At 41.1% G+C, this 17,053-nt stretch overlaps 1 protein-coding gene across 1 annotated transcript in view; it reads left to right on the plus strand.

Moving 5' to 3' along the window:
• LOC125452339 (dynein axonemal heavy chain 8-like) overlaps window positions 1–17,053 on the plus strand; it is a 1,009,221-nt gene that overhangs the window by 221,055 nt on the left and 771,113 nt on the right. Inside the window, exon 13 of the mRNA XM_059645685.1 lies at window positions 13,451–13,648. Within this exon, the coding sequence (XP_059501668.1) occupies window positions 13,451–13,648 (198 nt within the window). The remainder of the gene's footprint in view (window positions 1–13,450; window positions 13,649–17,053) is intronic.

Here is a 17,053-nt window from a genome sequence, read left to right on the forward strand (position 1 = left end):
GTCATAAAAAGGCCCAAGCCTTTTTCCATGAATGTTTTAAAATAAAGTATGACAGCATTTTGGAATGTCAGATTGTCCCTTTGAGTTCTTTTTCACCTAACATGTATGCTTGAAGCAAATGTATGGCATCAACAGACAGATAACTTGCAGTATCATTTATTTAAGTAAGCGCTTACAAATGTGGAGGATCACTCTACAAATTCCACGCTATACATGACGTATTTCTCAGTGATGCCCCCCAATAAGGGAACCGTCTTCCCTTTATATAGGATTTTACATCACAGTCAGTCATGTATGCAAGATACAACTTTTTACCTCCCCATAGTCATATGCCTAGCAACCGTGATAGTACTTGACTTAATCACCTAACATTAGAAACAAAGGTCAGCTGTTCAAAAACAATGTGTACAACTAGACAGTTCCTCAATTCTGAATCGCCGCTCTAGACAGTTCCTCATCTTTTTAGCCTTAGTTCAACATTTACAGAGAGCAGAGTATAATTAGATTACCACATTTTGTCTGCGAGACAGAGGCACCCACAGCGCAGTTTAGCACTTAATTTCTTACATGTCAGCAGAACAAATATTCACCCCTTAACATTTCAGGATAAGGGAAAGATTTACACAACGAGTGCTAGGCCGCTAAGAAATAGTGATGTTCAAGTCTATAGACCCCCAAAGGTGTCAGTACAGGTAGACGTGGTGGCGAAGAAGGCAGACAGAATGTTTGCCTTCATTAGACAGAGCGTAGAATATAGGAGCGAGGAAATCTTGCTACAACTTTAGAAAACATTGGGCCATAGATGGAAAACTGTGTGCAGAATGTGATTGTACAATGAGGGTATCGAAAAAAATCACAAGGATGATGGCTGGAATGAAAAATCTTAGGTATAAGGAGAGATTGGATAGGCTAGGTTTGTTTTCCATGGAGCAGAGGAAGCTGAGGGAGATTCTGATTGAGAGAACCTCTTTCCTATGGCAGTCATGTCTAAGACCAGAAGGAATAAGTTTAAAATGAGGAAGTCATTTGGAGGAGATTTGAGGAAAAGAATTATCATTCAAAGGGTGGTAGAAATACAGAAAGTGCTGCCTGAGAGGGTGGTGGAGGAAACTACTCTCATAACATTTGAGAAGCATCTGGACAAGCACTTAAAGTGCCAGGGCAGGCTGTGGACATAGTGCAGATAAATATGTTAGAATAGTTTGGTCTTTGTTGGTTGGCTTAGGCAAAGTGGACCGAAGGGCTTTTTCTATGCTGTATGACTTTGTCAGTGTCAGGTGGGAAATATTTGGTCAGATGACCAAAGATATTAAATCTTAAGGACTGTTAAGTACAGAGGTAGATATATGTATACAGGACCTTTCAGAGTTTAGTGCCTAGATAACTAAAGACATGGCCACTGTAGGTAGTACAGTTAAAATCAAAAATGCTGTAAAGGCAACTGAGGGGTTGACAAAGATCGGAAGGAAAAAGATCTTCGAGAGATTTGAATAGAAGGATGAGAATAGAAGGTAAAATTCAGGAGACCAGTCTGGAGTGCGTTGGATCTGTCAAGCTCAGAGATAATGAATGCATGAATGAATGCATTCACCCCAATTGTTTGCAAGGATAGAACTTGAACTGATGAAAGAAGACACATTTTGTGTCCTTGCACCCATCAGAGCAGAATACAAGAGTATCAGTTCAAGGGGAAAAGCAACATTTATACCCCGTGAGAGGAGAATGCTGATTGGTTGACAAGTTTATTTTGACTGATAAAAGTGTCGCTGTGGAGAATGGAATGAATGAAATACTGAATGAAAAACAAAATCTGGAATTAGAAATGTAATGATGGCTATGAAACCATTGTCAATTCTCACAACCTGCCACCTGGTTCAACAATGTCCTTTACAGATAGAAACTACCATTCTTACATGGTCTAGCCTACATGAGACCTCAAACGTAAAGCAATATTTTTGACTGTAAGCTACTTTCTGAAATAAATCTGTACAGTATTTGGTTTTATCAAAGCATTAAAGATCTCAAAAAAAAGAACAGAACTGGACAGACCATGGCATCAACCTAAGAACCAAAACCAGCATCGGCAAACTGTCTCAGCAAAATTGTCTTTACTCTGGGCTAGTGCCAAATTGGAACAGTTGTTTCACAGACTTGTCAAGTGTAGTCTGACATATTCTTAAGCACAAAACCATACATTACAGTGCACATCCAAGACATCATTACATCCCTGCATATGTCCTTCCGACAACATGGACAGATGAGTGGAGAAGGTGTCACAATGCTATGTAGTTAGGCCACAGTTGTCCTGGGAGTCCTTAATATTTGCTCCATAACCCATGGAACCTGAAGGCAACAGGTAAAATTGGATGAGAAAACCTCCTGCCGTTTACAATTTCTCACCCTCTTTCTGTCAATAAATCAGTGCTCCTCCAAGATCACTACTTGGAGCAAGCAATGAGAATGCCAAGGACACACAATATACTCTGGGTGGGACCTTCAGTGCTCATCACTAAAATCCCCAAAAAGCATTGTCACTGTCTGAGCTGGTTGTGTTCAATTGGATATTGCATTAAGACTGTCTGTTTAGCATGTGTTGAAGAAACAAACAAGAGGGAAAAACATAGTAAACCTCATTCTCATCATTATGTCAGCCACTGATGTATCCACAGTTTTAATAAGGAGAACTGTCTTCCAGTGTATGTGGAGAAAAAGACCTACCTTCACGTTGCAAATATACTCCATAATGCTGAGTGGCCCCATCACCCGTTAAATGGGGGAAACTTAGAATAGATCTAGCAACTCAAGCCTGGGCATCCATGAGGAGCAGCAGCACAATCTGTAATCTTATGGCCTGACATATCCCCAATCAACCATTACCATTGAGACATAATTCAATTCTGAATCAATGAAGACTGTTGGAGGGCATGCCAGAGCATTCTAGACCTACCTAAAAATGAGGTGTCAACGTGGTGAAGCTACAACACATGACTGCTGCCCCAAATAGCGTAAGCAGCAAGTAATAACCAGACATAAGCGATACCACAACCGATGGATCAGATCGAAACCCAGCAATTCTGCCAAATCAGGTTGTAAGTTGTGGTGGACAACTAAACTAACCTCACTGAAGGAGGAGGCTGCACAAATATCCCCATCCTCAATAATGGAAGAGCCTAGCACAGCAGTGTGAAAGTTTGTCATTTACATAAATGATTTGGATGAGAATATAGAAGGCCTGGTTAGTAAGTTTGCGGACAACACCAATATTGGCGGCATAGTAGATAGTGACAAAGGTTTTATAAGATTACAAAGGGATCTTCATCAAATGTGCTATTGGGGTGAAAAAATTGCTGGTGAAGTTCAGTCTGGATAAATGTGAGGCTTTGCATTTCGGTACAACAAACAGGGGCAGGACTTAAATAATCAATGGCAGGGCCTTGGGTAGTGTTGCCGAACAGGGAAACCTAGCAGCTCAGATACATAATCCTTTGAAGTTTGCATCATATAAAGACAGGGTGGTTAAAAGAGGTGATGAGCACACTTGCTGTAATTGCTCAATCTTTTGAGTAGAGGATATAAGAATGTTGTAGATCACAGCAGGTCAGGCAGCATCCATGGAGAGTGCGCAAGCTAACGTTTTGAATATAGATGACTCTTCATCAGAGCTAAAGTGAAGTGTGAAGGGGACAGCATTTATGCTATGGTGGGGGGGCGGGTTTAGGGTGCAGAGTGTTGGCGCTAGAAAAGATGTTGATAATTCAGATTAAGTATTCAGAATGTAAGAATGACAGAACAATGGTGTGTCTAGGCTGGAAAGACCAGATAATTCCAGTGGAGTTGGGGAGAGATGGTGACAGAGAATGTACTAACTAAAGCTGAAAGAAAGGGAAGAAAGAAAGTTACGAGGAAAGGCTGAGGGACTTGAGGCTGTTTTCATTAGAGAGAAGAAGGTTGAGATGTGACTTAATTGAAACATACAAAATAATCAGAGGGTTAGATAGGGTGGATAGGGAGAGCTTTTTTCCTAAGATGGTGACGGCGAGCATGAGGGGGCATAGCTTTAAATTGAGGAGTGAAAGATACAGGACAGATGTCAGAGGTAGTTTCTTTACTCAGAGAGTAGTAAGGGAATGGAATGCTTTGCCTGCAATTGTAGTAGATTCGCCAACTTTAGGTACATTTAAGTCGTCATTGGACAAGCAGATGGACGTACATGGAATAGTGTAAGTTAGGTGGGCTTCAGATCGTAATGACAGGTCGGCACAACATCGAGGGCCGAAGGGCCTGTACTGTGCTGTAATATTCTATGTTCTAAATATGAGATAACAAGCTGTGAAGCTGGATGAACACAGCAGGCCAAGCAGCATTAGAGGAGCAGGAAGGCTTACGTTCGGGCCTAGACACTTCTTCAGAAAAAATTTCATTTTCATTACTTGAATCTGGTTATCTCAGATTCTTCAGCATCTGCAGTTCCTACTGTCTCGGGAAGAAATGTGAGTGTGTTTACAGTTTGAAGGTATTGAACACAGTATTAAGTCCAGAAAGCTATGAAGTGCTTCGTCTGAAGATGAGATGTTGTTCCTCCAGTTTGATCTTACTCTCAGTTATCAGTAAAATGATAGAAGGAGTCATGTACAGTTTCTCAGAGTTTATCTTCCGCCGGGCCATTTGCTTTAATTATTTTTATTCATTGGTGGGATGTGTGTGTGCTGGCTGAGTAATGATAGGATAGAGCTTAAAGAGAGAGCAGTTAGACAGGCAAAGAGTTGATAACTATCAGGCTGGGAGGTGAATAGTTGTTAATGGGGGACCATTAGTGACTAACATCAGGTAGTGTGTAATGGCAGGCTATGGTAACAAAACCTGCTGTGTGTAGGGTAGGGGACTGGGACATGGGAGAGTTTAGGCCCTAAAATCATTGAACTCAGTATTGAGTCTGGAGGGCTGCAGGGTCCCCACGTGGAAAATGAGCTTCCAGCTTGTGTTGAGCTATGCTAGAGCACTGCAGCAAGCCAGAGACAGACATGTTGGCCAGGGAACAGGATGGTGTGTTAACGTGGCGGGCAACAGGTAGTTCAGGCTCTTTTTTACGAGCGGAACATAGATGTTCTGTGAAGCGGTCACCCAATCTACACTTCGTTTCCCCAGTGTAGAGGAGACCACATTGTGAGCAGCGAATGCAGTAAACTCGATTCTGGGAAGTGCAGGTGAAATGTTGCTTCACCTGAAAGGTATGTTTGGGCCCCTTGCTCTTCTCTCTCTTTAGGCTCTATCCTATCGTTTACTGCCGACCTCAACCCCCTCCCAATTTTTCTGCATATTAAACTGATGTTTTCCCAGCCACCGTCAGTTCTGAGGAAGCGTCACCAGACCCAAAATGTTAACTCTGTTTTTTGCCTTCACAGATGCTGCCAGACCTGCTGAGCTATTCCAGCAACTTTGTTTTTGTTCCTGATTTTAAAACTTTCTAGACACTGTTCTGTCCACCACTGACAACATCAGATTGTGAATGCAAAATGATCCGGTCCTGGCAAAATTAAAACAGCTGGTGGTGAAGGAGGAAACAGAAGGGCCGTCACAACCAGACTTTGTAATCTTTCTGGACCCTGCACGACCAGAACATTGATTAGGATGACATTTTATTATGGGGAATAAGAATCTTTGTCCCGAGCAAAGATTGCTGCCAGATTCTGGCTAAACTCAACCAGGGTTGGCGAGAAGTTATAGATGCAGACGTAGCTGCGTTGGTTGGACAGTGCCAACAAGGACAAAAGTTACCACCAGCAGCTCCCTCACATTTATGGGAGTGACCAGGTAAACCCTGGACTCAGCTGCACATCGACTATGCAAGACTTTTCATGGGCTCAATGTTCTTAGTCGTTGTGGATGCCCATTCAAAGTGGTTGGATGTGCATTGTATTCATTCCTAAAACAGAGGATGACGATAGAAAAACAGTGTATATCTTTTGTGATGCAAAGGCTCCCGAATGTGTTGGTCATAGACAATGGGCCATCATTTACCAGGAGGGAATTCCAGTATTTGCTAAAGTGAAAAGGCATTCGGCATATAAGAACAGTTTCATACCGTCATTGGTGGAAAGAGCAATCCAAACTTCAAAGGCACGCTTAAAGAAACAGCTTACAACTTCACTCGATACCAAACTGTCATGGTTCCTATTTGATTATCGGACCACCCCTCATGCAACTACAGGGATAGCTGCAACAGAGTTCCTAATGGGGAAAAGACACCACACCAGGTTAAATCTGATCTTCTCTGACTTGGGTTGGTGGGTGAAATGGCATCAGGAACACCAATGCCAGACAGAGGACTTCTCTAAGCAAGAGAGACAATATACTTCAGGGGATGAAGTTTGGTGGCTAAATCATAGGAATAGCCCTGTGTGGATAAGAGACATGGTCACTATGAGGTCTAGTCCAGTTAAATACCAAGTTTGGGTAAGTGAGCCAGTCCTGAACAAGCATGTGGACCACACACGAAAGCTGCTAACTCTCAAATGGGGCAGAAGCAAAATATATCTAGCCACTCACCACAGCCGGGAAGTCTGTTGGAATCAGTGGGTTCTCCCCTTCTAACAGAGAAGAAACTTCAGAGTTTGAGATGGACATGACAGATATTGCAGTCTTGACACCTTTACCACCTGAAGAAGTGGATGAATTTCTTCGGAGACTCTCTGACCAGAAGAAGCAGGCAATGGTCTGGTACACACCGCCTGTATCCGAGGCTGAGTTGGAGTAACCGGACACTATGTGAGAACATTGGGTGGCACAGTGGCTCAGTGGTTAGCACTGCAGCCTCAGAGCACCAGGGACCCAGGTTCAATTCCAGCCTCAGGTAACTGTCTGTGTGGAGTTTGCACATTCTCCCCGTGCCTGTGTGGGTTTCTTCCGGGTACTCCGGTTTCCTCCGACAGTCCAAAGATGTGCAGGCTAGGTGGATTGGCCATGCTAAATTGCCCATAGTGTTCAGGGGTGTGTGGGTTATAGGGGGATGGGTTTGGGTGGGATGCTCCAAAGGGCAGTGTGGACTTGTTGGGCAGAAGGGCCTGTTTCCACACTGTAGGGAATCTAATCTAATCTAACGCTCCAGAAAAAGCTATGAGAAAAAGATCAGCCCTACGTCCCTGGACTCAGAGTGGGAGGGATGCAGTGATTGTGACAAGGTCAGTCAGGTGGACCTCATAGAATGAGTTCCATGACTGGGGCTGATAATCTGGTGCAATCAGGGAGTCTCAGCTGACAGATATAAACAAGAGTATCAGAGGTTCTGTGATCTCTAAGAGATGGCTCTAAGGAATCTGGACCACTGTCGCATACTGTGTACATGTAAATAATGTGACTCGGTGATGGGATATTGGCCTCTGTAGCATTATTTCGTGCTGAACTCCCTCAGGGTAGTGTCCGAGGCCCAACCATTTTCAGTTGCTTTGCCAGTACCCTTCCCTCTGTCATAAGTTGAGAAGCTGGGATGTTCACCGATGAATTCGCAATGTTCAGCATCAGTTCTGATTCCTCAGATACTGAAGCAGTCCATATCCAAATTCAGCAAGATCTGGACAATATCCAGGTTTTGGCTGCCCAGTGACAAGTTACATATTTGCCATATAGGTGCAGGCAATGGCGATCTCCAATAAGAGAAAATTTAAAAAATGTCTTTCCCATTCAATGACATCACCATCTCTGAATCTCAACTATCAACATCCTTGGTATTTCCATGAATTGAAATGGACTAGCTATTTAAGTACAATGACTGCAAAAACTGATCAGAAGCTTGGACTCCTGTAGTAAGTAACTCACTTACTCACTCCCCACAGCCTTTCCACCATCTGCAAGGCAAGTGAGTAGTCTGATGCTGTGCTTTTAAGTGGTGTGCTTTGTACTGGTTTCTTTTAGAGAGAGATTGAGAGACAGATACTGAACAGTCTGCGAGAAGAGACTTGTGAAGTCTTGGTTTTTTTTAAAGTTGGAACAATAGAAGCATCCTGAATGGCTGTGGTCAAGCTCCCACCCACAGAATCAGGGATTTTAGGTTTAGCTTTTAGCAGCAGTTGCTGTTGCTATTTTTCCTCTCAATCAATTAAAGCCAGAAGCTGGGGGTTCTCTTCCTGGGCCACTGGGTTGCATGTGAGACAGAATCTGATTTCTGATTTTGCATTTTTTCCAAGGCTGTCTTTATGGGATGTGACTATATTGGAACAATTAATTAGTAATAGTTACTGTATATATCATTCTATTAACTCTATTGGAAAACTTAAGTTATTCCAAGTTCTTCTTTCTTTTGTGTTTTAACTATGGTGTTTGAATAAATTTGTGTATCGCTTCATGTTGAATAGTTTGACCAATCAAATTGCTTCTGGAACACAGCACCTGACATTTATCTAAGAAAACGTTAGGGCCTTTGCTATCTCTTTCTTATATTTTGAGGGGCCTGGTCTGGTCCATAACCGAGCATGATGGAATAGTCTGGATGAGTGCAACATAACCTGAAGAATCAGGACGGAGTGTACTGCTTTATTGGCTCCAAATCCAGATTCACTCCCTTCACCTCTGTGGCATGGCAGCACCAGTATGTACCACCCACAAACGCCCTGCAGAAATTTACCATGGTTTTTGAGAGACCATCTTGCAAAACCATGACCATTACCATCTCAAAGGATAGGGCAGTAAGTAGATGGGAATACACAAACCTGCTTGTTCTCATTTGACCATAGATAGAAATAGGAGCAGAATCAGGTCATTTGGCCCATGGGGTCTGCTTTGCCATTCAGTTATGGCTGAAACATTCTCAACCCTATTCTCCTGCCTTCTCCCTTTAAACTTTGATCCCTTACTTATCAAGAATTGGTCCATTTCTAATAAATACACTCAATAACTTAGCCTCCACAGCCTCCTGTAGCAGTGAATTCCACAATCTTACCACTCTTTGGCTGTAGAAATTCCTCCTTGTCTCAGTTCTGAAGGATCGTCCCTTCACTCTGAAGCTGTACTAGTCTTTCCTACTATTGGAAACATGTTCTCACATCAATCTATCCAGGTCTCTCAGTATTCTGTAACTTTCAATGAGATCCCTATAATCCTCCTAAACTTGATTGAGTACAGAGCCAGAGTCCTCAAACTGCTCCTCATATGATAAGCCCTTCATCCCCAGGTTCATTCATATAAACCTTCTCTGGAGCCCCTCCAGTGCCAGCATGTGCTTTATTATATGCAGATCCCAGAACTGCTCACAGTATTCCAAATATGTTTTGACCTGGGCCTTATACAGCCTTGGCAACACATTCTTGCTCTGAGGAAGGGTCACTGGACCTTCACAGATCCTGCCATACTTGCTGAACTTTTCCAGCAACATTGTTTTTGTTCCTGATTTACAACATCCGCAGTTCTTTTGGTTTTTATCCCTGTTCTTGTGTTATAGTCCTATCAAAATGAATGCTAGCATTACATTTCCCTTCCAAACTGCCAACTAAACCTGCATGTTAACCTGAAGAGAATCCTGAACAAAGTGTCTGAAATACCCTCGCGCTTCAGATTTCTAAAACCTTTCCCCATTTAGACAATACGTACACTTTTATTCTTCCAACCAAATTGCATATAAACTAACGTTTTCCCAGCTACCATCAGTTTTGAGGAAGGGTCACCGGACCCAAAATGTTAACTCTGTTTTATCCTTCACAGATGCTGCCAGACCTGCTGAGCTTTTCGAGCAACTTTGTTTTTGTTTCAAATTGCATAACCTCACATTTTACATGATTGTGCATTCCATCTGCCACTTCTTTGCACAGTCTCCCTATCTGTCCAAGTTCTTTTCAACTTCCCACCTTCCTCAATACTACCTGCCCATCCACCTATCTTTGTGTCATCTGCAAACTTAGCAATAATGCCCTGAGTTCCTTTGTCCAGATTGTTAATGTACAACATGAACAGTTGTGGTCTCAACACTGACCCCTACGGAACTTCACCAGTCACTCATTGCAATCCTGAAAAAGACCCCTTTATCCCAACTCTTCTTCTGCCAGTCAGCCAATCCAGTACCTTGTCCCTAACACCATGGGTTCTAACACCTCTCCAAGCCGCTCACCATTCTGGCTTGGATTTGTATCAAAATCCTTTCAGTGTAGCTGGGTCAAAGTCCTGGAACTTCCTACCTAATAGCACTTGTAGGAATGCCTACAACAAATAGAGTGCAGCATTTCAAGCAGGTTGTTCGCCATCACCTACTCATGGGTAAATAGAAATTCACAATTTGTGCTGGCCCCAGCCAGAAATGCCCATGTCCCATGAAAGAGAAAAAACCTGTCAGTCTCCATTTAAATAGATTTCTTGGCCAATGCCAACCTTCCTGGGTTTAACATTTAACCAAAGCTTTGCAGATAAATATTAATCAATATTAATGGGTATACACTGTGTCATGATATAATCATCATTTGGAGTCAACTTTGCAACTAATCAACATGCTCCTCTCACGTAGTATAAGTGTTGTTTCTCCCCTTGAATTTTAAGGTTTATGAATGTCCTGATGAGTGCAACATGTAAAGTTTTCAGCAATATTCAAATTATCCTAAAATAACTGGAATTCTAATACTACAAAAGCATAGAGGGTCAGGTGTTCCTAAAATGTGTTCAGGATATTTTCCATGAGTATGTTACCATTCCAATGATTAAGGAAGCACTCTGTATCCGAATCGAGTGAATTATGTGAGGAAGATTTATCATTTAAAAAAAAAATTCTCATTGGTATTTTAGAATCACTGTCATTTGATACTATTAGGTTATTTCCCCGATAATTCCTTGCGAATAGCATTAAAGTACTGTTTCAGAACAGTATCCCTTGCAAAATGTTGTGGAATCAACAGAATTGATGTGGCAAGAAGAAGAATGTGACAATATCCTTGAATCCTTCCAAATCCAGTAAACAAGGAAGAATAAAACAAAAGTAAACTATAAAACTTTGAGAGCAGGACATGTAAAACAAACAAAACCTGGAGACATTGCTGGAGAAACTCAACACGTCGGGCAGCATCTGTGGAGAGAAAACAGAAGTAATGTTTTGGTTCCAGTGACTCTTCTTCAGAACACTAGAAAATAAGAAAGAATACTGTTGTGTACAGCCACTCTCAGTGAAAGTTGTGTCATTGGAGATGGTGACATAGTGCAGTATTGCTATGCTTGTTATGTAAAACACCAGCCTTATGTTTTAAGGATTATGGGTTCAAATCCCACTTTAGTGTATGGAAAAATTTAGATTCAATGAAATCTGGAATTAAATGAAAAACTATGTAAATGTTGCGCTTTGATTAAAAAGCCCATTGGATTATTAATTTTCTTCAGGAAGGAAATCTGCCATTCTTACTTTGCCTAGCCTCTATGTACCTCCAGACCCTTGGGGTGGCACAATGGCTGAGTGGTTCGCACTGCTGCCTCACTGTGTCAGAGACCTGGGTTTGATTTTATCCTCAGGTGACTGTCATAGAACATTACAGCGCAGTACAAGCCCTTCGGCCCTTGATGTTGTGCCGACCTGTCATACCGATCTCAAGCCCATCTAACCTACACTATTCCATGTACGTCCATTTGCTTGTCCAATGATGACTTAAATGTACCTAAAGTTGGTGAATCTACTACCGTTGCAGGCAAAGCGTTCCATTCCCTTATTACTCTCCGAGTAAAGAAACTACCTCTGACATCTGTCCTATATCTTTCACCCCTCAATTTAAAGCTATGCCCCCTCGTGCTCGCCGTCACCATCCTAGGAAAAAGGCTCTCCCTATCCACCCTATCTAACCCTCTGATTACTTTATATGTCTCAATTAAGTCACCTGTCAACCTTCTTCTCTCTAATGAAAACGGCCTCAAGTCCCTCAGCCTTTCCTCGTAAGACCTTCCCTCCATACCAGGCAACATCCTAGTAAATCTCCTCTGCACCCTTTCCAAAGCTTCCACATCCTTCTTATAATGCGGTGACCAGAACTGTACGCAATACCCCAAGTGCGGCCGCACCAGAGTTTTGTACAGCTGCAACATAACCTCTTGGTTCCGGAACTCAATCCCTCGATTAATAAAAGCTAAAACACTGTATGCCTTCTTAACAGCCGTGTCAACCTGGGTGGCAACTTTCAAGGATCTGTGTACATGGACACCGAGATCTCTCTGCTCATCTACACTACTAAGAATCTTACCAGGAGTCAAGAGTTTGCATGTTCTCCCTTTGTCTGTGTGCACTGGTTTCCTCTCATTGTCTAAGCCTGTGTAGGTTAGGTAGATTGGCCATGCTAAGTTGCCCATAGTGTCTAGGGGTTTGCAGGCTAGGTGGTTAGCCATGGAAAATGCAGCATTACAGGGAAAAGGTGGGGGGTACACCTGGGTGGGATGACCTTTGTGGAATGAATGTGGTCTCAATGGGCTGAAAGGCCTGCTTCCACGCTGTAGGGATTCTATGTAGTTGACAATTAACTGCCCAATGCATAATTAGGAATGGGAAATAAATGACCACTAGCAATGCCGAACAAATAAAACAATATTAATTTTTTAAAATGTATTCATCAAATGCCATGGCATTTATTGTCCACCATTGATTGGTCAGTAAATGAATGTAAAGAATGATGTCGGATGAATATTTCAGGGCAAAAACCTTGATTGGGAAAAATAATTGGAACTGGTAATTGACTAGATTGCCTGACAAAGAATCGGTTTGCCAATTTTAAAATAGTCTCTCAAGAACGTTAAAATCACTCGCTTGTCTAGTATTTATTGTATATTCCTGACTGCCCCTGAGAAGATGTGCTGACTTGAAATGCAGCAGTCCATTATCCTCCACAGTGTAGTGCAAACTATGTGCTGTGTACTTGACCCCTGTGTTTAAAAAATGAAAATTTCTTGTGAAGTCACATGTCAGATGTGCAGTTTGCAAACCACGAAGGTGTACAGGCCTTATTTTTCTAACCTCAGAATGAAATTTGCTTCCATGTACTTTGAAATGTTGTTCAATAAATAAGGGCTAATTTTGACATCATAACCTGTAATTGAATGGATGTTTTGGAAACTTTACAAAAGGATTATCATTAGTGGATGCAAATTTGAAAGACCACTGTTCTCTGATCAGTTACTCGTAAATGAGCCTTTATTCCAATTTGTTTTGGATGTGCACATCATATTCTATTGGGGAGAAGAAGCATGGACTATTCTAACCTTTTGTCACATGAAAAAACTCAACAAGAAATTGTAAGAGAACATTCTTATGAGTAAGACGTGGATCCTACCATGCCCAGAAAGCACTGGTTAATATAATTAAATGTGTAGAATTTTCAGGTTTGCTATCAAAAGAACTCCAATCAATGAAGATAATGAAATTATTTTATCAAAATTCTTATATTTACGCTTTTTTACAACATAGTACATATGTGTGGTTAATGTAACCAATATTTCATTCAATTTTTAGATCACAGAAATGGTTGAAGCAGTGAAAACCTTTTCTGCATTAAAAAATTCTACAATTGAAGGAATCGAGATTCTGGCAATCAAATTTCAGAATATCTACCTAAATTTGAAGAAGACTCATTATGATATTCTAGATCCTCGGAAGAAAGAGTTCAATTCAGACTATGCTGTGTTCATGAAACAAGTGTTTGATTTAGAGGTAAAAGCAGTCATAAGCATATAAGCATAACTAATAGACCATAACTAATTTTGCCTGAGCAAATTCAATATACCGTACTTTTTTTTAGTCAAATATTCTGTAATTATATCTTTCTTACAGACTAGGCTCTGTCATTAAGGAAGAGTGGAAGGAGGGGTCACTATCGAAGGATCATCACAGGATGATGAAATAGTGAGAATTTCCCTGGATTGGATAGTCTAAAATAAGGAGTTATAGATTTGGGATTAAGAATAGAATATGCAATAGAAAATTAATACTTCTGGCAGGATCTGGTGGGGGGGAACAAGGTTAATGTTTTGACTCTAATATGAATTTTTGGAACTGAAGAAAGGTGGACACATTATGAGTTTTATGCAGTTGAAAAAGGGAAACTGGTCAATTAGAACTACAGGGAACATCAGAAAATAGTTGGTTGATGAAGGAGATTAAATATCAATGATCTCTTGGAACAAAAGGCAAAGGGAGTGATCATGATGGTAAAGAACAAAGCAAGGCATTTGTGTAGAGTAAGTTATCAGAATATATCAGAATAATGGTCATCTCTGAAAAAATAAACAAGATATAGCCTCTGCGTGAAATATGCCAGTATGTGTTTCTTATTTTCATGTTCATGCTTTCATTCAGTGCTGAATTTTATTCTTCACAAAATCCTCCACATTTGATCCTGAGATAACACAGTGTGGAGCTGGAGGAACAGTGGGCCAGGCAGTATCAGAGGAGTAAGAAAGTTGATGTTTTGAGACGGGACCCTTTTTCAGAAAATCCTTCTCAGAAACAACAGTTCCCTGTTGAATGCCTTGATTGAACCTGCCTTGAGTATTCCCACTCAGTATGAGGAAAAAAGGATTTTCTTTATGTTGGCATTGCTTCTTGTGTTAATTACCTTAAATCTATGCACTGTTATTCTTGATCTTTCCACCAATGGGAACAATTGTTCACTCTCCATTCTTGCCTAGGCAGATGCCTCAAAATTTTATTCTCGCTACTAAATCTCCGTTCAGCTTCCTTTTCTCCAAGGAAAACAGCCTTAACTTCTCTAATCTGCTGATCTATCTTATGTTTCTCATCAATGGAATCATTCCTATAAACTTCTTCCACAGTCCCTTCAATGCCTTCGTATCCTTTCTAAAGTAAAATCCCCAGAATAAGATACAGTACTCCATCTCACTCCAAAGCAGTGTTCTACTTAAATTTAATATTACTTACTTATTTTTCATACTTATACTGCGATTAAATAAAGCCTGTTTGTTCAAATCTTCTGCCATTTCCTGGTTTACCATTATTATTTCCCCAGCCTCGTTCTCTGAAGGGACCCCATTCACTGTTGACTCTTTAAAGGAGCTCATTTTGTCTGTTTTGCTGTTATTTGTATCATAGTTTATTTCTTCCATTTTACTGTTTTTTGGTCATCTTTTGCTGGTGTTTAAAACTTTCCCAACCTTCTGATCTATCACTAATCTGCAATTTTGTTTGCTTTTCTTTCAATTTGATGCTGCCCTTAATTGAAACAAAAACAGAAATTGCTAGAGAAACTCAGCAGGTCTGGCATCATCTGTGGAGAGAAAACAGAGTGAGTATTTCTGAAGAAGGATCACTGGACCAGAAACGTTGCCTCTGCTTTTTCTCCAAGCAGACCTGCCGAACTTCTCCAGCAATTTCTGCTTTTGTTTGTTTATAGTCAGCTGCTTTGAACCATATATGAACCAAAAACTACTCCCTTTACTAAACTCCTTGAGATGCTTCGCTCCTGCAGTCTACTGTAAGTCACACTTAAGTGGGTTCACAGCATATTGAGCCTATCTCACTCAGTAAATGAGGTTTCTAGTTTCTAGTTCTCAATTAGGCTGTGCCCTCAGTCCACCCCTTTGAAAGCTTGCAGTTATAGAATTTAAAAGCTGTTGCTTTCTATTTAATTCACTTTAATTCTCTTTAAAAATCACAATCTAAATTAGGTTTACCCAAGTTGAAGATTTGACACTTTCTTACTCCACAAATGCACAGATTCACTCTATGTTGGAGATTTGTGCTATCCATTTTTTTGGTGGAGGAGGAGAGAGTTAAAATGGTACATAAATAAGGGGAGTTGGGGCTTTAATGAGAGGGGACTTCAATGAACATGGAAATGAAGTGGTTAGCCCCCTCTGTGGTGGGATTATAATGTTCTCTTTAAGCTTTGAGGGGAAAATCTGAAAATTTTTTTCTCAACTTTCAGAATCAGGTATTTTCATTCTAATCATATTTTACTACCTTTCTTGATGAAGGATGAGAAAATTCAGCCCTTCATGTTTTTTTTTCAAAGACAGAACTTTACTAAATAAATACTTTCAAATCAAACTGTTAGACTTTGGGGAAAACAGCCACTCGTATCAATATCAACAAGAAGCAGAAGGACAGCAAATGCATGGGAACAGCACCACATGTCGGCTTCCCTCCCCATACTTCATTCTGGCTTGGAACTATGGGCTGGATTTTTTCACTTTTTGACGTTTTCCTCAGTAATACTGAGGCAGGCAGTCAACTGGCCCATATTGACTTTGCTCAAACAATCTTGACGAAACAGGGTAAACACGAATGATGTTCCTGATGATTAGGTTTACAGAACTGGGTGTCCCATCTTGGGGACAGGCCATTTAGGACTGAGATGAGGAGAAACTCTGGTGAGCCTGTGGATTTCTGTGCCAAATAAAGTGATTCAGGCAAAACATTGAGTCAGTTCAATAAGGAGAGAGATATAGTTTTTAGATCTAAAGACACCTAAGAATATGGCATGAAAATGGGAATAGGGTATGAGTTGGATGATCATCCTTGATCATATTCAATGGTGGAGCTGGCCTGAAGGGCGCAATGGCCTACTCCTGCTCATATTTCTTATGTTTTTCAGTTTCTATGTTTGATCTTCTTCTCTTCAGCTTATTAATAATGGAACTGCCAACTGTAGTACCTGGCTCATTATATCATATGGCAGGAGAGGCGGAAGTGCTCATCAGTGTAATTACTTTGCAATGTTCACACTACTGATGCCATATTAAAACCCAGCATGACACTACATCAGATGCTGTAAGCCATAAACTGCACAGCACGCTGTTAAACTGTTATCACTAACAGTCCACAAAGGACGAGTATGCACAGCCAGCCTAGATTGCAAAATGACCCAGGCAGTGCTCTTTCAAGGGTCAAAAACAATGTACAGCAGTGACAACAGATTTCTTCTGTCTGTAAGGGTGAGTTCCACCGTTATCTGTCTGATCTTTCAAATTTACAGGGTCACCATAACTCATTCTAATTCTGCCACTGCATACACCTCTCACAGGGATCATGACGTACATCTCTCAGAAATACCCATCTGGTTCACTAATGTCCTTCAGGGAAGGAAGTCTGTCATCC

The sequence above is a fragment of the Stegostoma tigrinum genome, chromosome 4, assembly GCF_030684315.1.
Source record: "Stegostoma tigrinum isolate sSteTig4 chromosome 4, sSteTig4.hap1, whole genome shotgun sequence".
NCBI lineage: Eukaryota > Metazoa > Chordata > Chondrichthyes > Orectolobiformes > Stegostomatidae > Stegostoma > Stegostoma tigrinum.